The following is a 19,987-nucleotide window of genomic DNA, read 5'->3' as shown; positions in this document are numbered from 1 at the left end:
GAGAAAAGAAATCAGCATCACAAAGAATCATCATCATTTTCAAAAAATCTGATGACTAGAGTAATATAATAAAACCATTAAATGTTTGACAGGGTTAAAATGTAGGCAAATCTTGGGCATAATATTATGTATCTTTACATAAAGGGTAAACTATTGGGCAAGTCTCACAGCATGGTGAAGGGAGATCATATGTGAAAGTCAAACAAATCAAAATATTTATCCCTTTTAAAAAAAATATTATCTTTTAACTTGGAATAAACCTGGTAATGCTGTTAGTAAAGCACTCTGGAACAATTTATATGAGAAAATTAACAATTTAAAGATATTGAAATTCAGGTAAGGAATTACTTTATACGGCCTGAGCCAATTTTTTAATTCAGTTTCAAATTGCCTCATCTTTATAATAACTGTACTACTAGACTATTGTACTATATTTACAATTGAAAATGTCGCATTATAGTAGCATTTAAGTCAATACTTGGTGGTAGTCAATTTCTAATTAGGTAAATCATGAAATACACAAACTTGAACCTACATTGTAGTACTTTAAATTATTCTCATTAAGCAATCTAATCTGGGCCTAAAAATGTATAAATTATGGTACAGTTTCCGTTCCTTTAGAATAACTTTCGTTTAACTTCTCAAAAACTGGTATTGGTGAGACAACTGGTTGAAATCTCTGGAAGATACAAACAAAGATCAAGTTACAAAAAAGCTTCTGGAAAAAGTAATTTTAAGATTTTATTTATTTTGAAAAAAAAAATACCTCTGTTGTAATATTCTTTCTTTCATCTGTATGTCTGTAGAATTTTGTCCCATAAAGTAAATGTCCATAAGCTGATGTTGTGTGTAAAAGAGGTTCATAGTCTCTGTGCCTCTTAGTGCATGGTAAAAATCTGCAATGAATATTATTGGTAACAGTAGTATGCATAGTATAGCAAAATTGTCCATTATATCTTCACAAAACTGAAGTCTGGGGAGCATCGTCTTAATCACCTTTTTCCACCAAGTCAAACATAAATATAACCTCAGACACAATAAATCATTCTTCACACCTTTCATTTGAACCAACAGATCTGGAAATTTCATAATCAACTACTACAGATTCAGTCGTCGTATACTACTAACAGTAAAACTGTAGTATAATAATAAAATAAAACAATAGATAATAATAAACTATACATAATTGTTTTTCTGTAAATGAGTCACTTTACTTACATATTATCATTAACCCTCATGACCCATTCCTTCATTTTCATTGCTTCTCTTGCTTGTTCAACAGATGTAAAAGATGTTGCAACTCTTAGTGTTGGTTGTAATAGTTTGTAACGTTGTTTTATTACTTCTTCTGGTGCACGAAATGGTCCCTGTTTAAACATGTATTAGTGAGCATAAATGAATGGAATATGTGTAACAACATTATGGAAATTGTAGTTTTGTTTTTCGACAGAATAAAGTTTAATAGTCTTACCTGTTGTTTCTGACCTATTGGTGGAAGTGGGGTTGTATGTGGTATTGGCAGCTTTGTCGTAATGATTTTTCCACATATGTTATCTCTTTTAGGTCTAGGACCTACAGGTGGTTTAGGCTTTACACGTCTTAATAAGAGCTCCATTTCATCTGGGTATGGCTGAAAAGGTGAATTATAGATTCCTGGAACCTAAAATATCAGGAAAAAAAATACTATCCTGTATTGTAATAAGTTTGAAAGTAGATTACATATAAATGTCAATAGTGTAAATTCATATTATAATATTATTATTGTTCTCTCTTACCACTTCAGTACTTAACAAGTAATGTTTCTTCTGTGCTTCTGCCTCTAATCTCTCCTTTATCTTTTGCTGTAGTTCTCTTTTAGCTTCTACTGCCTTTTGCTCACTGTACTCCTGCAATTGTTGCCTGTGATTTGAACAATTTTAATTGTTTAAAATCATAGAGAAAACAGATTAAAATGGTTGTCTATAAATGAACTGCAATGAGGATTAGAAAGCTAGTATGTTTTAAGAGTTCAGAATGTGTGAGGAACATTTTTTTTGTCCACAAACGAATACCGTGAGGTGGCTCAGTAAAATATGTAAATTGGATAATCTGCATATTTTGGTTCAATCAAACTTACCTAACAAATTCATTTTTAACAACAAGTCCTTCTAGATATTTTTTTCGACTGTAGTAATTATGAATATACTTTCTTGTGTAATAACCTCTCCAAATTTTCTGAATCTAAACAAAAAATAATTGGTTTTTTACTTTGGAATACTTAATAATATTAATAACAACAACGTTACAATAAGACAGAACACAATTTACATACCTGTACAGCCATTACATTATAATACCGGAATCTCATCACCACCATTAATTCTTTAATCAGTACTCTGAATAGAGAACGTCCCAAATAACCTCGCCATACTTTTTGAATTTTTGTTGCACAATGGTGTAAAAACTTTAAATATGCTCGGACTCTAACAGCTCTGAACCATGCTTGTATTTTAACGACAGCTATAAATTCTTCGTCTCGTTTTACTTCGCCAGTTCTGATTAAAAATAAATGACACCGATTGTTGAGTATGGGCCTAGTATTATATTACTATTATAATATTATTAATATTTTGTCAGGTTAGCCTGGTTAGTAATACTAGATAGTAGGCCTAGCCTAGACTTGCCGTTGGAGAACAGATGTCAACTGCGTTGTGATTGGTCCTCACATGAACGTAAACATGCTAAATAATTGAGGAGCTCGGGCCTCTGTTCTGTGGCCCTCGTTACCCTTCTAAAAAAACATTCTTCTAGCCTAGGTATGAGGAAAATGATATTAAGCAGCGCCTGCGCAGTACAAACAGTACTTCGAATTAATTAAGCCCAGCAGAGGGTAGGCCTCTAACTATCTAGCCTAGGCCTACTTATTATATAGAGGGTAGGCCTCTAGGCCTACTTATTATAGAGGCTAGGCCCGGGCCAGGCCTACTTACTTTACTTAGGCCTAGTTTTTAGCCTAGCCTAGTTAGAGGTAGGCCTAGCTAGGGCTAGGCCTAGGCCTACTACTAGGCCCAGCCTACTGGCTGGTATGTAGCTGTACTGTAGGGCCTAGCTAGCTAGGCTAGGCCTAGGCCTACTCTATCTCTAGCGGATCCCCTCTAGCTAGCCTAGCCTAGCTAGGCCTATCTCTTAAAAAAATAAAATAAAAGTAATTACCTATTTCTTTTAAAAACCTGCTCTATTATTATGGTTTTTCTATTCATAAGATGTACCACTTTTGCCATTTTCAGTCGGACGCGTCGACGAAGAAGGTTATTGTTTTTTGTGTTGCCATGCAACAAGAAAGGTCATGAGTAGTATGGGCGGCCGTTAGGACCACAATAGACAACGTACAGGCATGATGTAAACGATTGCGAAATATTGTATGTGTGGTTTAAAAAAAACCAAAAACAATATTGTAACATTAATAATTTTGTAGAAAATTTAATCAAATACAAATGGAATGATGGTTAATATTTAGTTGCAGTTGTAATTGCTTTTTTCTAAACAAAACCGTTCCTGTCTTTAATTACACAAGTTATTTATCTTACGCATTTATTTAAGATATATCGTCACCCTAAAAAATATTTATCTTTTAAAATTTATTGTTGAATATGCCATTTGAATGTCACACAATAGTTGGATCGGAAATAAATATTATTTACCTGAAAAAATTGTAATTTATGTCAAAAAATACTCAAATTGGCTGCCAGCCACTGAGGTTTTTGATTGAATTTAACCGTTTATTTTGTCATTTTATAAGCGAAAACATTATTTTTTCGGGGTTTTTTTCTTCGAAAAAAAGTTACATTGTATTCAAACCGTCTTTAGAAACAACATTTTCTGTTACTACATCTTAATTTTACATAAGCTCTGTCTACACTATTAAACTAGTTTGACAAAACAAGTGTGATGTGCCTAAATTATGGTAGTGATATATCCAAATATGATACTGTAGTGATATGACATCATCATGTCCATTATTATGGGCACATCACATTTTTTTGTTACATAAAGTTTGATAGTGTAGACAGAGCTTAAGTCATAGAAAAAATGTGATATTCCATAGTTTGATTTTAATAAGTGCCTATTTCATCATGATCTCCTTAATTATATTGTAGGCTACACAAAATGATGATAATAATGACAATTTAGTAGAATCAGTAGATAGATCGCTGATCATCGACACGTGTTAGTAACACGTCATGGGTTCGAATCCCCCACTGGTTTGTTGAGTCAATTGAAGCATGGTGGATGGAAGAAGTTAATGCGAGCTTCTATTTGTGGGATTCACAGAACTATCAAATACATATTGTTATTAATAGGCCTATGCTAAAATGTTAAATTTAATTTAATCTTCTACCAGAAACAAGTTAAATGTTGAAATATTATTAAACTATAACCTTCGTCAAACCGTGTCAACAACACTTAAAAGTAGCATTAATCTAAATACCCGGACTTTTATCAATGGCTACCAGATGTCTCTATGTAAATTGCATTTATAAAAAAAATATTCAAATACCTTTTAACATGATGTTGGCATGTAGTTGATAACATTTGTTATCATGAAAATACTACCGTGGTCCAGGCTTAAATTAGTACTGTGTGACCGTCATAAAAAGTTATATTATATACATCCTGACGTATATAAAGAGTTGCGACATTGAAGTCATGTGAGGGGGTTTACCTGGAGGTCCCTTTCATCTTTAAAAATATGTTTTACTCCTTGTTTGTTTTGTGTTTTTGTTTGTTTTATGACATGAATAAAGAGAAATAATGTTATGTAAATAAGTTAATTTTTTTCATCTCCTGATAACAAACGTAGGCCTAGATTCTGTGGACATGTCAGAATGAAACGTAAATCTTCTTGTGTTGATGTTTTCATGCTTGACATTGAACACCAAGCCGGACCAAAACCCAACTTTTATAGCAAATTTCGCGAATTTATGTTAAAAACGATAAATTTAGCTACAAACATCCCACATCGACCGTTTAAAGTTACAGACTATCTTGATTAAATATTGTTAACATTTTCCATGCGTTCTTTTTACATTGACGACCAAGACTCAGCTTCCTTATACTTTTCCCCATAGTGTCAGTAGTTGTTTTTCTCCTTCCCTTATTATGTGTCCAAGATATTTCATTTGTCTCTTAATTTCTTTTAGCAGACTCCGATGAGATTGCATTATGTTGAAAATGTCTAGATTTTGATAACCTGTCTCTCAATTATACTTTAAAACTTTAAATTATACATTTAAATTCGCACATATTATTTCGCATATTTATATACTCAACAAATAATAAACCCTTGTTCTCTTGTTAAAGGCATTATGGGCGTGCCATAGATACTCTCGTTTGGTTGGTTGACCTCCATGATGAACGACCCAATCCCGTTTGTTGCTGAATTCATGTTTTTAACATAAATTCTGACTATTTTTTGATATAAAAGTTAGGTTTTGATCATTGGTAATAAACAAGATCCGTATCTACTTTCGTTTGGTAGGTATTTGCAACATTCTGACTCTCGTTTGTTTCTGTTTGGTGTTACAGTAGGTAGGGTAGCGGGATGATTCGTTCGGCCCTGAACTGAGACGATTCGGCCCGGGACGATTCGGCCCTGGGTCGATTCGGCCCTGAGACGATATTTATCGGCTTTGATATGCATTTTATAAGCATAAATAAGCTTTTTATTTTCAGAGAGACTATGGGTTAGCCTAGGCTACCCTAGGCTATATAGGGATTAAAGATGCAATAAAATAAACAAACATTTTGAAAACATTGGCAAAAATGATCATTTTTTAGTTACGTCACGCGAACGAGGTAAACAATTTACGCCCTCTGTTGGCCGTTTGGCGAATGCATAAAATAAACAAAGTTTTCGAAGTAATAAATTGAATATAAAAATAATCGTCCCGGGCTGAATCGTCCCGGATTCGTTTAGTTCCTGATTGGAGTAGGCGCGCACAATCAAACTGGTGAACAGACGGTCAGGGCCATCATACTCATAGAGACGATCGTGCCCGATGACGATCGTGCCCGATCATCTTATACGTTTCGCCAGATCATCTTAAGCGTTGGGCCCGATAGTCTTAACATTGAGCCCGATAGTCTTAACATTGGGCCCGATAGTCTTAACATTGGGCCCGATAGTCTTAACCTTGGGCTCGATAGCCAAGTGTATCGTTTGTAAATCAGTTACATTATAGTTTATAATTGAGCTCTCGGCAAACAATGTTATGTTTTTATTATTAATGGTAGCCATTACGTGCGATTAAAAAAGTTATGATAGAAAATTATTAGATTAATAAAGGTGGCGTAATCTAAAAAAAAATACCACATTTTGTTATTTGGTAACTGTATATCTGTGTCTACTATTGCAATTGTTTGGAAGAGAGAGAAATTTAAATTGAGTCCCTTTTTTAGCCTAAATGAATTATTTGTTTTTTTATTTATTGTGTTTAATATAGAAAAAAAAAAGTCCCCTTAATAGGGTAATCCTGATATATAATAATATTTTATATGGTGAACAATTATAAATCCAATTCGTTTTCGTGGACCCGATCGTCTTCCCTTTATTTTTATAATGGAAGTCTAATTATATTGGGCCTAAATGTCCGCATGCATTGGTACTCGATCGTTTTTAATCAGCCTGATCGTCTGTCAATTGGCAAATTCCACTGGACTAAACTGCCTGCAAAATAATCTGAGACAACTATATATTAATATTATATATTTGCTACTGTGGTCTCAGCTACAATACAGTCTACGTACCTACAATAGACTTGTGTAGTACTAGTAGTAGAGTAGTAGTATTTCTAGCATTATATTATAGGCCTAGTCCTCCCGCCAACATAGAATGAATGGTAAATACCATCAACATTCTGCATTCTTTTAATAAAGCCTAATGATAAGGGGATTTAGTTATTTTAAAATCATAAATGATAAATATATTTATAAAAAAAAATAATTTTTTTCTTGCAGATTGTAGAAAAAAACAAATTTTAATTAAATAATAATGGAAGACCTTGCACATGATCTAGCAGACGCATTAGATGTTCATGTTGCAAATATTGAACAAGATAATGATGGTCCATCCTCGACTGTCACTTCACCAAAACAGTTGAGAAGGCAGTCTCGTAAACGCCGTGGTCGCAAGAGAAGATGTGACCAAAATCCACTTTGTGATTGTGGGAATTTAAGTAGTGGGTCTGATTCTAGTTACGATGATGCTCTGAAAGATTACATTGAGAACATCAAAGCTCAGCAGGACTTAAGTGACACTGCATCAGATGAAATGATTGTAGTACAACGTTCATCTTTAACTGTTACATCATCGACTAGTAATGTGTATGGGGAATCAGACTCTGTTACAGAGAATTATAACATTCATAAACAACCTCACCGTAAAAAGAAACGTATGCGGAAAATGATTATTGATAGGGAAACTAATGATATCATATCTAATGTACCTATACAAGACTATGTCTCACAAACACGAAAACGGCGTAGAAAATTACGTAAAACAAAAAAGAATGACAAAGATAATACAGTTCTAAAGTTAGAAGGTGCATTTGGGTATAAGGTTAAACAGAAAAGCAATAGTGAAAAATGTAAAAATAGCAGTACTGAATGTGCCGCATCAACTTCAATGTCTCTTGAACATGAATCAAAATCAATGGATTTCTTGGCTCCAGATCATGAAGATAGTATGGAAGATTTGGGTACGCCCACCAGTAATGCTGATCTAGAGAGTGTACCAGATAGTGATGTCACAATGGAAGCTAAAGATAGAGATACTGAAGAGTAAGTACATTTTGTTTTTGTGTGTCGTGTCTATTTGTCTGTTATGGTAGCTAATTTGAGTTTAATTGACCAGAAAACAAATTCATGTGATTTAATGAAACTAATACAAATTGTTGATCTGTAGGTTTGCAGCAGCTTCTAGTCACAGCAGTAGTAGTTTTAGTAGTTCTTCTGATGATGATGGAAACATTGTTGTATTTACCAATGATGAAGGCAGAGAAGGTACTGTAAACTTAGATAGTGGAAATAAAGGAGTTGTTTGTAAGGAATTGGGGAAATTACCACAATTTGTGGTGCAATATTAGAAGATGCAAGTACAAAACAATCGTATTTTAATGGAATTACTGTAAATTAAATTGTTTAATTAAAATTTACTCAATGAGAAAACAAATTGATATGCCAACTCTTTGGATATAACAGTAAAGATAAGTCCTGGTCCTGAATTTCACACAATGAAATACACATTAATTCTTCAACTTGTTATTACCATATTAGGAGATGATGAACAAAGTGATTTTTTCCATGAACCTGGAGGAGTATATGGTATTCCTGGAATCATTCCATGGTGGGAAAAGCAGGTTAAAGACTTTGATCCTAAATTTCAGAACATACTAGAAGGAAGTTTTCCATTGATGTCTATTTGCTCTCAATCAGGTATTATTACCATGTTTACTTGTAACTTATAAAAAAGCAGCGAATAGGATGTAGGAACTTTATTAAATGATATAAGGATTTGTTGAGTTGATTTACTAGAGAGTAATTGTATTTGTAAATTGTTATAGACAATAAGAAACATAAAATGCAAATCCGCTTTTTCAAAAGCTCTGATTAAAAGAAAAGTGGCATCTATAGCAATTAAGTTTTTTATTTTTTTAATGACAGGTTTTCATAATCAAGTTCAGAAATTTGAAAATGCTGATGATTTTAGGATAAGAAACTCGAGAAGAAAAGGCAAAGTAAAGGTAATTATTCATCATATATTATTTGCATGTAAGCCTGTATGATACAGTGTGGATGGACCAGGTAATGGTGTTATTTGCATGTAAGCCTGTATGATACAGTGTGGATGGACCAGGTAATGGTGTTATTTGCATGTAAGCCTGTATGATACAGTGTGGATGAACCAGGTAATGGTGTTATTTGCATGTAAGCCTGTATGATACAGTGTGGATGAACCAGGTAATGGTGTTATTTGCATGTAAGCCTGTATGATACAGTGTGGATGAACCAGGTAATGGTGTTATTTGCATGTAAGCCTGTATGATACAGTGTGGATGAACCAGGTAATGGTGTTATTTGCATGTAAGCCTGTATGATACAGTGTGGATGAACCAGGTAATGGTGTTATTTGCATGTAAGCCTGTATGATACAGTGTGGATGGACCAGGTAATGGTGTTATTTGCATGTAAGCCTGTATGATACAGTGTGGATGAACCAGGTAATGGTGTTATTTGCATGTAAGCCTGTATGATACAGTGTGGATGGACCAGGTAATGGTGTTATTTGCATGTAAGCCTACGCTCGCGCTAACCGCTCGCCAATTCGCCAATGGCGACTGGAGTCTCCATTTGGCGAAAATAATTACTGCCTCGTTCGCCAAATAGGCGAAAATACATTTCCAAGCCTAGGCCTAGCCTGGTCGGCGTGACTTCTTATGGGAGCGAGAATTCGCCACACTTCGGTACTTTCTGACTCGGGTACACTTTTTACCACCACAGCATTTTATGTGACGATGTCACGATCGCCGTGTTCATTTTTTTAGTTCTGTTTAAACATGCGCAGAGCGTGCCTCGATGACGTTTTAATGACACACAGTTAATGTGATTGGTTCGTGGCCGGCCGTCGTCGACGTGATGATGAGCGAATAAAAGGGGAAGTCCCTATTCTTCGACGTAGAAAATGAACTTCGAGAAGAAAATATAAACAGAAACATGTGGACGAATACTTCCGTAAACGAGGCTGTTCTGTTATTTAAAATAGGGAATTTTAATTTAACAAAGTAATTACCTCAATAGTATAATGTTAACATGTTTAATTTTATTTCCCTTTCGATTATTCTAACCGAAAGTTGCGCTTTAAATTGAATAGCTAAGAAACAGCGTATACTACAACGGCAACCATGGCCAAACCGCGTTTCGGCCGCCTACATAGAATGGGTTACGGCCGCTGCATAGCAAATTCAAAGCTTCTTAAATTTCTGCGGTACATTTGTTCCTAACGTACTTGTTTTATATAATAGATTGATAAATATTCCACTTATTAAATATTTAATAAATCGGTAAATAAAATTGACGTTTCGAAGCAAATATTCCATGATGAGAGGCGACATTTTTCGACATGCCTCGTGTGCGGCGAAGACTAGTTCAGAAAATGGAACAGTCCACTGCGGGGGTTATCCAATCATTAATTAACGCGCTAATACATGCATACCATGCACATTGCCTGGGCGACAGTAATTTAGTAATAAGCGGAGAACTAAATCCCCCGTAAGGAAAATGGTAAACACTGATATTTATGGTAGGGATTATTTTTTTCAGTGGTTGGTCTTGTTGGCTTCAATTCTTCGCACGAGGTCCACGCAAAGTCAAATAAAACGATGTGGTTTATCAAACAGAAATATAAATTAGCTTTAATTCAATACTAAATTAGCCAGATTTTGATAATGAGAAAGACTCAAAAATTCAATTTTTATCGTTAAAATTGACATATGAGGCGGATGTACATAATAATAATAACCGATTTACGTATCAAAATAAAGAGTATTTAAAGCCTGATAACATGCAACAAAAATTACTCCACCACCTATTATGGACCTCGTGCGATCGGGTGCGAAAATGGGTAGGTGTTTTCCAAAGTTATTTTTAGCGCGCGGATTTCGGCTCGCCGGCTTTTGTACCTCATTTTTAACTCGCGTTTTCTATTAAAATATTTAATAAACATAGATTAAAAATATATAAAAATAATCCCTTAAACAAGATCTTTCCAGGCATATAATTTTTATTCTCATAGGTACATAAGAAATAGTATATTTTTAACTTCAAAGACACGTCACTTTTTGAAATTTCACGAACGTGTTAAAATCGCGGTAACGAAAATCAGCTTCATTGGGATACCTAATAATAATAATATATAAATGTAAAAGAAGTAAAATAACAAACAAATACATGCATTATTTATTTAATTAACATTTTTGCGAATTTTTATGTTTTTTTAAATTTGGCTAAAGGATTTTCAATTTGGCTAATGTTTTTCAAAACCTTTCGCCATTTTGGCGAACGAAAATTTGACCTTAGCGCGAGCGTAGTAAGCCTGTATGATACAGTGTGGATGGACCAGGTAATGGTGTTATTTGCATGTAAGCCTGTATGATACAGTGTGGATGAACCAGGTAATGGTGTTATTTGCATGTAAGCCTGTATGATACAGTGTGGATGAACCAGGTAATGGTGTTATTTGCATGTAAGCCTGTATGATACAGTGTGGATGAACCAGGTAATGGTGTTATTTGCATGTAAGCCTGTATGATACAGTGTGGATGAACCAGGTAATGGTGTTATTTGCATGTAAGCCTGTATGATACAGTGTGGATGGACCAGGTAATGGTGTTATTTGCATGTAAGCCTGTATGATACAGTGTGGATGAACCAGGTAATGGTGTTATTTGCATGTAAGCCTGTATGATACAGTGTGGATGGACCAGGTAATGGTGTTATTTGCATGTAAGCCTGTATGATACAGTGTGGATGAACCAGGTAATGGTGTTATTTGCATGTAAGCCTGTATGATACAGTGTGGATGAACCAGGTAATGGTGTTATTTGCATGTAAGCCTGTATGATACAGTGTGGATGGACCAGGTAATGGTGTTATTTGCATGTAAGCCTGTATGATACAGTGTGGATGGACCAGGTAATGGTGTTATTTGCATGTAAGCCTGTATGATACAGTGTGGATGAACCAGGTAATGGTGTTATTTGCATGTAAGCCTGTATGATACAGTGTGGATGAACCAGGTAATGGTGTTATTTGCATGTAAGCCTGTATGATACAGTGTGGATGGACCAGGTAATGGTGTTATTTGCATGTAAGCCTGTATGATACAGTGTGGATGGACCAGGTAATGGTGTTATTTGCATGTAAGCCTGTATGATACAGTGTGGATGAACCAGGTAATGGTGTTATTTGCATGTAAGCCTGTATGATACAGTGTGGATGGACCAGGTAATGGTGTTATTTGCATGTAAGCCTGTATGATACAGTGTGGATGAACCAGGTAATGGTGTTATTTGCATGTAAGCCTGTATGATACAGTGTGGATGGACCAGGTAATGGTGTTATTTGCATGTAAGCCTGTATGATACAGTGTGGATGGACCAGGTAATGGTGTTATTTGCATGTAAGCCTGTATGATACAGTGTGGATGAACCAGGTAATGGTGTTATTTGCATGTAAGCCTGTATGATACAGTGTGGATGAACCAGGTAATGGTGTTATTTGCATGTAAGCCTGTATGATACAGTGTGGATGAACCAGGTAATGGTGTTATTTGCATGTAAGCCTGTATGATACAGTGTGGATGAACCAGGTAATGGTGTTATTTGCATGTAAGCCTGTATGATACAGTGTGGATGGACCAGGTAATGGTGTTATTTGCATGTAAGCCTGTATGATACAGTGTGGATGAACCAGGTAATGGTGTTATTTGCATGTAAGCCTGTATGATACAGTGTGGATGGACCAGGTAATGGTGTTATTTGCATGTAAGCCTGTATGATACAGTGTGGATGAACCAGGTAATGGTGTTATTTGCATGTAAGCCTGTATGATACAGTGTGGATGAACCAGGTAATGGTGTTATTTGCATGTAAGCCTGTATGATACAGTGTGGATGGACCAGGTAATGGTGTTATTTGCATGTAAGCCTGTATGATACAGTGTGGATGGACCAGGTAATGGTGTTATTTGCATGTAAGCCTGTATGATACAGTGTGGATGAACCAGGTAATGGTGTTATTTGCATGTAAGCCTGTATGATACAGTGTGGATGAACCAGGTAATGGTGTTATTTGCATGTAAGCCTGTATGATACAGTGTGGATGGACCAGGTAATGGTGTTATTTGCATGTAAGCCTGTATGATACAGTGTGGATGGACCAGGTAATGGTGTTATTTGCATGTAAGCCTGTATGATACAGTGTGGATGAACCAGGTAATGGTGTTATTTCCAAAATAATTGATTTATTGATTGATTGATAATGGCATGGTTATAAACTTACAGGTGACTTTTATTAATATTTTTCAGCAAAAAACCTCTAACTCGTTTCTACATAATGTAAACCAGAAAATAGTACGTTTCTTAAAGAATCAACATGAGGATGAGTAAGTAATTCTTTATTTAGCCTGTCTTCATATTTATGGATTTTGATTTGAATTTGTTCATTTGACCTGGTTAAAACTGGTTATACAGTAGGCAATATGATGCATTATTTGATGAACACTTTAAACATAGTCCTTTTTTGAAATTGTAGATTGTGGTTAGCACCAATGAAGAAAAAGACGCGTATTCAAATTGGGCAACTTGCATCTTTGTATAATCTTGATGTAAAAAATGAATGGACAAACAAAAAATGCTCCTTAACTCTTTTTAAAACAAGGTAGGATGCTTATTATTAGCAAATCTGTTTAATTTTACCTTTACTGAAACAAGATTACCAAGGTTGCACATTTGTATGTTTTTTTTTGTAGTGTGTGTGGACTGGAAATTGAAATCTATATGCTCTATTCATTGTGTGCCAATATATTAAATACTGTAAACAAATGAAATAAATTCGCCAATTTTGTTTCGTCAAATTGTAGAAGACAAGAAACTGAATTTGCAAAAATAAAAGGTCGCGAAATAGTTGGAAATGTAAAATCACGAAAATTTAAGGCCCTGAAAATGTTGAGCTTTACAGTAATTAAGATTTGTATTTGTTTAGAAATAGCTACATTGCAGATCAAGGCACAATAGATGAGTACCTTCTTGCAGTTGCCTCTAATGGAAAGGTCAAACATTATCCACCATATCTTGACCCCAAAAGAAGAAGAAAGACTCCGCCTACATCCATACCATTTCAAGAAGGTAACACTAATTTCTTTTTTGTTATGTTAACCCTTGGAATAGATTGTCTCAATTCAGTTCTTTTGTCTTGTATATTTACTTCTTACATTTAGGTTATGTAGACCGATATTCAAATCCAATACCAAATAGCAATATTGGAAATCAGATGTTACAGAACATGGGATGGAAGCCTGGAACTGGTCTTGGAGCTGATGGATCCGGTATCCAAGAACCAATTAGAGCATTTCAAAGGCAGAAAAACAAAGGCTTAGGATATGATAAATTAAAATCAAAATAGAAGGTTAGTTGCTATATCTTACAAACTAAAACGCTAGATAAATTCAAGTACTACTACTAAAGTATGTTAAATATCAAAATATATTTTCCTTATGAACACTGTATTTTGACTAGAATTTTAATATGCATATTGTTTAATTCAGTTTTTTATAGGTTGAAGCAACTACAGTATTTGTTTCACAACTTTTTAATATATTTTTAATCTACAATCTAAATCGTGGTCTCTACTGAATAATAAAATCTTTAATGAACATCTTTTTAAATTAAATCAACTATCAGTAGAATAAGATTTTTTTTAAATATGTTTTTGTAATTGCGATACAATTTTTGCTGTATATTTTCTTTTTTAAATATTTTCAATTTTAATGCTTAATCAGGTTTTAAATAACTTAATTTTGTAATGAAAATCATGAAATAATGCATTATATTAATTATAGCATTTTAAAGACTGTAAACCATGCTAAGACTTCAATAAAATTTCAAAATAATACATTTACAAATCTATTGTTTGGTAAGTGCTAATATTCCATATTGAGGATATTGTGTGGTTTTGATGAATTATCCTGTCATTGTCATCATACGTTTAATTGTCTTGTAAGTGATTCCAAAGTTTTATTTGTCCATTAAGCTTTAACTATCCATTGCATCAATTCTTTTATTATGACAATGTTGTTGATGTTAAAAACCAATATGTTTGGTTATACACTATATTACAACACAGAATTGAATAATTCTATTACAACAATGTATTAGACCCTTCCACCATTGATTAGTATGTTTGCTTATACACTATATTACAACACAGAATTGAATAATTCTATTACCACAATGTATTAGACCCTTCCACCATTGATTAGTATGTTTGCTTATACACTATATTACAACACAGAATTGAATAATTCTATTACAACAATGTCTTAGACCCTTCCACCATTGATTAGTATGTTTGCTTATACACTATATTACAACACAGAATTGAATAATTCTATTACAACAATGTATTAGACCCTTCCACCATTGATTAGTATGTTTGCTTATACACTATATTACAACACAGAATTGAATAATTCTATTCAACGATATACCCTTCCACTATTGATTAGTATGTTTGCTTATATAGACTATATTACAACACAGAATTGAATAATTCTATTCAACGATATACCCTTCCACTATTGATTAGTATGTTTGCTTATATAGACTATATTACAACAATATATTAGACCCTTTCAATGACATGTTACTCTAACAAAATAATATTGTTGGCAAGTTTATTTATAAATGTTTATTTTGTATCTCTATTAAGATCCAGTTACTGTTACCACCACAGTATTGCTTTTCCCCTTCAATTTGCCTTTGTTCATATCAAACCCTTAAATTAATTGATAATTAATTTACATATAATCAAATGTATCCATGATGGCCGCTGTTGCCATGCCACCACCAAACATAGCTGGTACTGCTACAAATGACAGAATGTTGAGTGTTCCCAAACCTGATAATCCATGTCCACTGAAAAATAATAATTGATATTAGGATTTGGCGTTCTTGTTTCTAATAATAAATAGAAACAAGGTGAGTAGACAGTTACCTGGTGCAACCTCCTGCTAGTCGTGCTCCAAACACCATAAGAGCACCTCCCAGGAAAGCTTCTACTGCACCAACACCTTCGGCGCTGCCGTATGTACCAGACAGATGCGATGAGATGAACCCACCTAATATTGCAGATGCCACATAATATACCTGCAAATATATTTAATATTTTAAGAGTGTTTATTGCTTTTGGAAATAAAAACATTTAGATTAAAATGTTCACTTTTATAACAGAAAAAATGTTTCCTCACTTGCCACCAATTGTCTATGCCACCACTGAGATTTGCCAAATAAGGAGACCATTTGTTAAGACTATCATTAGAAAAAGCTTGTGATACCATTGTACAGTAACTACTACTCCCTCCAAGTGTGTCCTCAACTGCTAAAATGATTGGGATTTGAAGTAGGCCAATCAATCCACCTGAAACATTAAATTGGTTAAATGTGTTCATGTAAAAAAACAATCCAAATCCATATCATATGCTGAAATAAGGCTACTGAGATATGAGAAAATATCGGAATTTTGTATTGTTTTACTTATTGTTGAAAAATGTTTTTAAAAATAGGGAAAAGAGCAGTTTACCACATAAATATGAAGGCCAAGCCCTGAGATGTAATACCGTTTCAGCTTGTATTTGTCTGTCCGTTAACTCTGATGTCCATGGGTATAGATGTTCCACTAATGCCACCATTAATAGAAGACACATTGCCAATGGCAATGCAATGCTTAGATACTTCACTTCAAAATATCTTTCTAAGCTGAAAACAAATAATTTCTATTATGCTTTAGAAAGAAAGGGGAAGCCCCAAGTACATAACTAAACTCATACTCATGGTATCATACAATACAAAACTAAATTTGCCAGAACTTAATTGTGTTCACTATAGCAACTATAACATGGCATATTGCCCTGTGTTTTGATAATCTTATGTACACAAGGGGTATTGATTATATTACCACAAGCTTTCAGGTCAACACTAATATTACCGGTTTTATTGCTATGTTGATGTGCGAAATAATATATGTACCGCTAATGAATAGAAAATCGATACTCACGTATAGACTTTGAATTTAAATGTAGGTGTCATGTAATTAGCTATAGATGATTCTATCAGACCATATATCAATGCTCCTACCAAACATCCAACGAAAGTCGTACCTGAAACCGATAATTATTGTACTACCACTATAACTTTCTTATTATTCATTGTTATTTTGTGATTTATGATTATTTTTAATACTATGGTGCCTAAACGTACCTGCGTTGTTCACTCCCGATCCAAATTGAATAAGAACATTTCCGGGACACTGAAAAATCCATTATAAATATTATTATTACCCAAGTTTCTCGACATATTACATCCATTTTTATTTTTAACTGGATCCTTAATTTAGCTGTTCAAGAAGTACAGTATTTAACTACATTGTTGAACAGGGTACTTCCAGCATGATATAGGCATATTATTATTAGTGTAATAGTTGCCTTGTCTAAATAGTAGAGGGATTTTGTTTTAAAAACGGACAAAATGTTTCTTACTCCTCCCGACAACGTCATCCCGGCTCCTAGAAGGGCTCCTCCGACAGATGTGGCGGTAACACTCTTTGAGAAGACGCCCATGAGGTAGTTTGTACTTGCCGTTTGAAATGATGACTTGAAGGCAACAGACATGACAGAGAAACAAATCAAACTAGATGCAACTGCTGACAAAAACATTTTCATCATCACGAACTTTCTAAACTGCATTTGCTGTCTGATTAGCAATGGCTCAAATACTGAAATGTACAAATTGAGAGATACATGGAATGCAAGAACTTTTAGTGCATTGCATAAAAAACAGAATACAATTATAATAATAATGAATTATATTTTTGTAATAATACGTCGTGAACTATGTTTAACTACTCTGACTGAGTTCACCGTCTTAATCAGGAACCTGCTGTGCTGAGAGATGCTTGTTACTATGGAAACAGTGCATACTAGCCTAGTAACTGATAATGGTGTTTTAAAAATCTCAACAGAATCTTAATAAATATTCGGATTTCAAAACATATTAAAACAGTACAGTAATGAATACGGTGATGGTGCATTATGATGTTGGTAGAAACGTAAAATCATTATTGTCCTAACCTCGTCCTTTTTCCATTGCAAATCCAAAAACAATTCCTGTTGATGCGCAAACAAATAACTTTGCAACTCGTTGCCACCAATTTATCTTGGTATTGAAGGCAACATCTAATACGTCACTTTCAAGTAAACCTGGTGACATTCCATTGCTCTCTTCTTCTTTAGTTTGCCTACGGCGAGCTACTGATGCTTCAGTGTAGTCTTGCATTTTGTATTTTTCCATCGTAACGTTACCTTCAAACTGGATAGTAGGCCTACTCGAAAAAACTCGTCGGCGGGCAACTACCGAATCACTTAAGTGTGACTTTAAATACGCTGCCAATGATGATATTTCAAAGTTTCAAAGAAGACAAGAACATGAAGATTTCTGGGTTGATGACAAACGATCCACTCTTGTTAAATTGAATTATCATAGTAGCCAATGTGCTGCGGATTGCTAACCACACACAGGACTATGAACTGTGTGACAATGTTCAAATACCGTTCAAACAAACTCCATAATGCAATAATAAGTCTATAGTAATTGCGCTTACAAACTGAATAACAGTTGCACGTTCTGTAATTATTTCCTGTACGTCACGACACGTCCCAGAATCTTCTCCTTTCTATTCAATAGTCGATAATGGAACAATCCATGCGTAGTGTTCAATTGTTAAAATCCTTATTTACCCACGTCCAGGTAGCATTCAGATCGAATACTGTATAGTCAAACGACATACCAATATTTTAACGGGTTGTGATGAATAAAAGGTGCTTAGATATTTTGCACACGGCACATTTCGAGGTCTGTTTTCCCTCCAAATTTTATTTTGTACAATTGTAATATTTGGTGATTTCAAAAGAGCCTAGGAGTAATTTAAACTATACGGTATACTACGTCCGTACAACACGATCAATGTATTGTGTGTTTAAAGTTGGCTGCATCGTGTTTTATGATGACTCACTGTATAATCCGGTTTTCGTTATTTTATAGTGGTGGTAATTGCGTCTGTCTCAACAATTATCGGTACCATGCTTCCGACATCAGGACCAATATCCGGTTAAGATACTGCGATTACCATTAAATGCTAAATTTGCATACACGACATCCGAACAAAGTGATTTTAATTGTGAACATTAATGTGGCATATCAAGCAATGCCTCTCTTTAAAATCACTCTCACACTAGATTTCCCCATCTTTTTGTTTCTGTTAGTAGGAGTTCTGTAAAATCACTCTCACACTAGATTTTCCCATCTTCTTGTTTCTGTTAGTACGAGTTTTTTTAAATCACTCTCACACTAGATTTCCTCTTCTTGTTTCTGTTAGTACGAGTTTTTTTAAATCACTCTCACACTAGATTTCCCCATCTTCTTGTTTCTGTTAGTACGAGTTTTTTTAAATCACTCTCACACTAGATTTCCCCATCTTCTTGTTTCTGTTAGTACGAGTTTTTTAAAATCACTCTCACACTAGATTTCCTCTTCTTGTTTCTGTTAGTACGAGTTTGTTAAAATCACTCTCCCACTAGATTTCCTCTTCTTGTTTCTGTTAGTACAAATTTGTTTTATAAAAGAGAAATCCCGGTCAGCAAAAGCACGTAGCTGTTATAGAGGAAAAATCTGCAAAAATGTTTAATTGTCTTACAAACGTGTATATTATCATTTCACTGAATTATTCAATACAAAAAAATATATGGAAAACGATCATACGACATAAACTGCGTCGTTTATTTTACACGCACCTTATGCGTGTTTTATATAAAAGGGGAATCCCGGTCATCAAAAACACGTAGCACGAACTTATACAGGGAGTTCTTAATTCAAACAATCTTATAGGCCTATACCAATAAAATGTACATAACGTTTTTATTGAATCTAATAGAAATAATATTTACTTGATCGAATATGTAATCAGGGAAGATAATTAGGTGATAAGGATAAAAATGATACGTTGTTGGTAGAGCCTACTTTTGGTTTAGAAGTTGGGTACCTATATCCTAATTTACTTATCCAAAAAATGTGTCTTAGATGTATAACTTTCTCTGATTTTATGGATCCATCTTCTCCATATTT

At 34.3% G+C, this 19,987-nt stretch overlaps 3 protein-coding genes across 4 annotated transcripts; 1 reads left to right on the top strand and 2 right to left on the bottom strand.

The window, feature by feature from the left end:
* Positions 1-9: 9 nt before the first annotated feature.
* On the bottom strand, positions 10-3,302 carry LOC144852810 (spermatogenesis-associated protein 17-like). The gene is made up of 8 exons (XM_078710791.1): positions 3,193-3,302; positions 2,312-2,534; positions 2,117-2,220; positions 1,776-1,899; positions 1,472-1,660; positions 1,219-1,367; positions 767-896; positions 10-679 (listed from the first exon to the last, which is right to left on the bottom strand). The coding sequence occupies exons 1-8, from the start codon at positions 3,258-3,260 to the stop codon at positions 596-598; spliced, it is 1,071 nt and encodes a 356-aa protein (XP_078566917.1). The 5' UTR covers positions 3,261-3,302; the 3' UTR covers positions 10-595.
* A 2,083-nt stretch (positions 3,303-5,385) lies between these two features.
* On the top strand, positions 5,386-14,394 carry LOC144851475 (G patch domain-containing protein 2-like). 2 transcript variants are annotated; one of them, XM_078708966.1, is made up of 9 exons: positions 5,386-5,514; positions 6,997-7,818; positions 7,943-8,040; positions 8,314-8,472; positions 8,701-8,780; positions 13,121-13,197; positions 13,347-13,472; positions 13,797-13,939; positions 14,032-14,394. In XM_078708966.1, exons 2-9 carry the CDS (start codon positions 7,031-7,033, stop codon positions 14,214-14,216), a joined length of 1,656 nt encoding a protein of 551 aa, XP_078565092.1. In that variant the 5' UTR covers positions 5,386-5,514; positions 6,997-7,030; the 3' UTR covers positions 14,217-14,394. The 2 variants fall into 2 exon arrangements, with proteins under 2 accessions (XP_078565092.1, XP_078565093.1); XM_078708967.1 differs by lacking the exon at positions 13,797-13,939 and having other exon boundaries at positions 14,032-14,215.
* A 300-nt stretch (positions 14,395-14,694) lies between these two features.
* Positions 14,695-18,671, bottom strand: LOC144851476 (uncharacterized). The gene is made up of 8 exons (XM_078708969.1): positions 17,938-18,671; positions 17,347-17,582; positions 17,069-17,117; positions 16,866-16,968; positions 16,392-16,567; positions 16,060-16,229; positions 15,807-15,958; positions 14,695-15,727 (listed from the first exon to the last, which is right to left on the bottom strand). The coding sequence occupies exons 1-8, from the start codon at positions 18,155-18,157 to the stop codon at positions 15,610-15,612; spliced, it is 1,224 nt and encodes a 407-aa protein (XP_078565095.1). The 5' UTR covers positions 18,158-18,671; the 3' UTR covers positions 14,695-15,609.
* Positions 18,672-19,987: the final 1,316 nt, after the last annotated feature.

Source organism: Antedon bifida, chromosome 9 (assembly GCF_963402885.1).
Source record: "Antedon bifida chromosome 9, ecAntBifi1.1, whole genome shotgun sequence".
In the NCBI taxonomy this organism is placed as follows: Eukaryota; Metazoa; Echinodermata; class Crinoidea; order Comatulida; family Antedonidae; genus Antedon; species Antedon bifida.
This window is presented reverse-complemented; position numbering and strand designations above follow the sequence as displayed.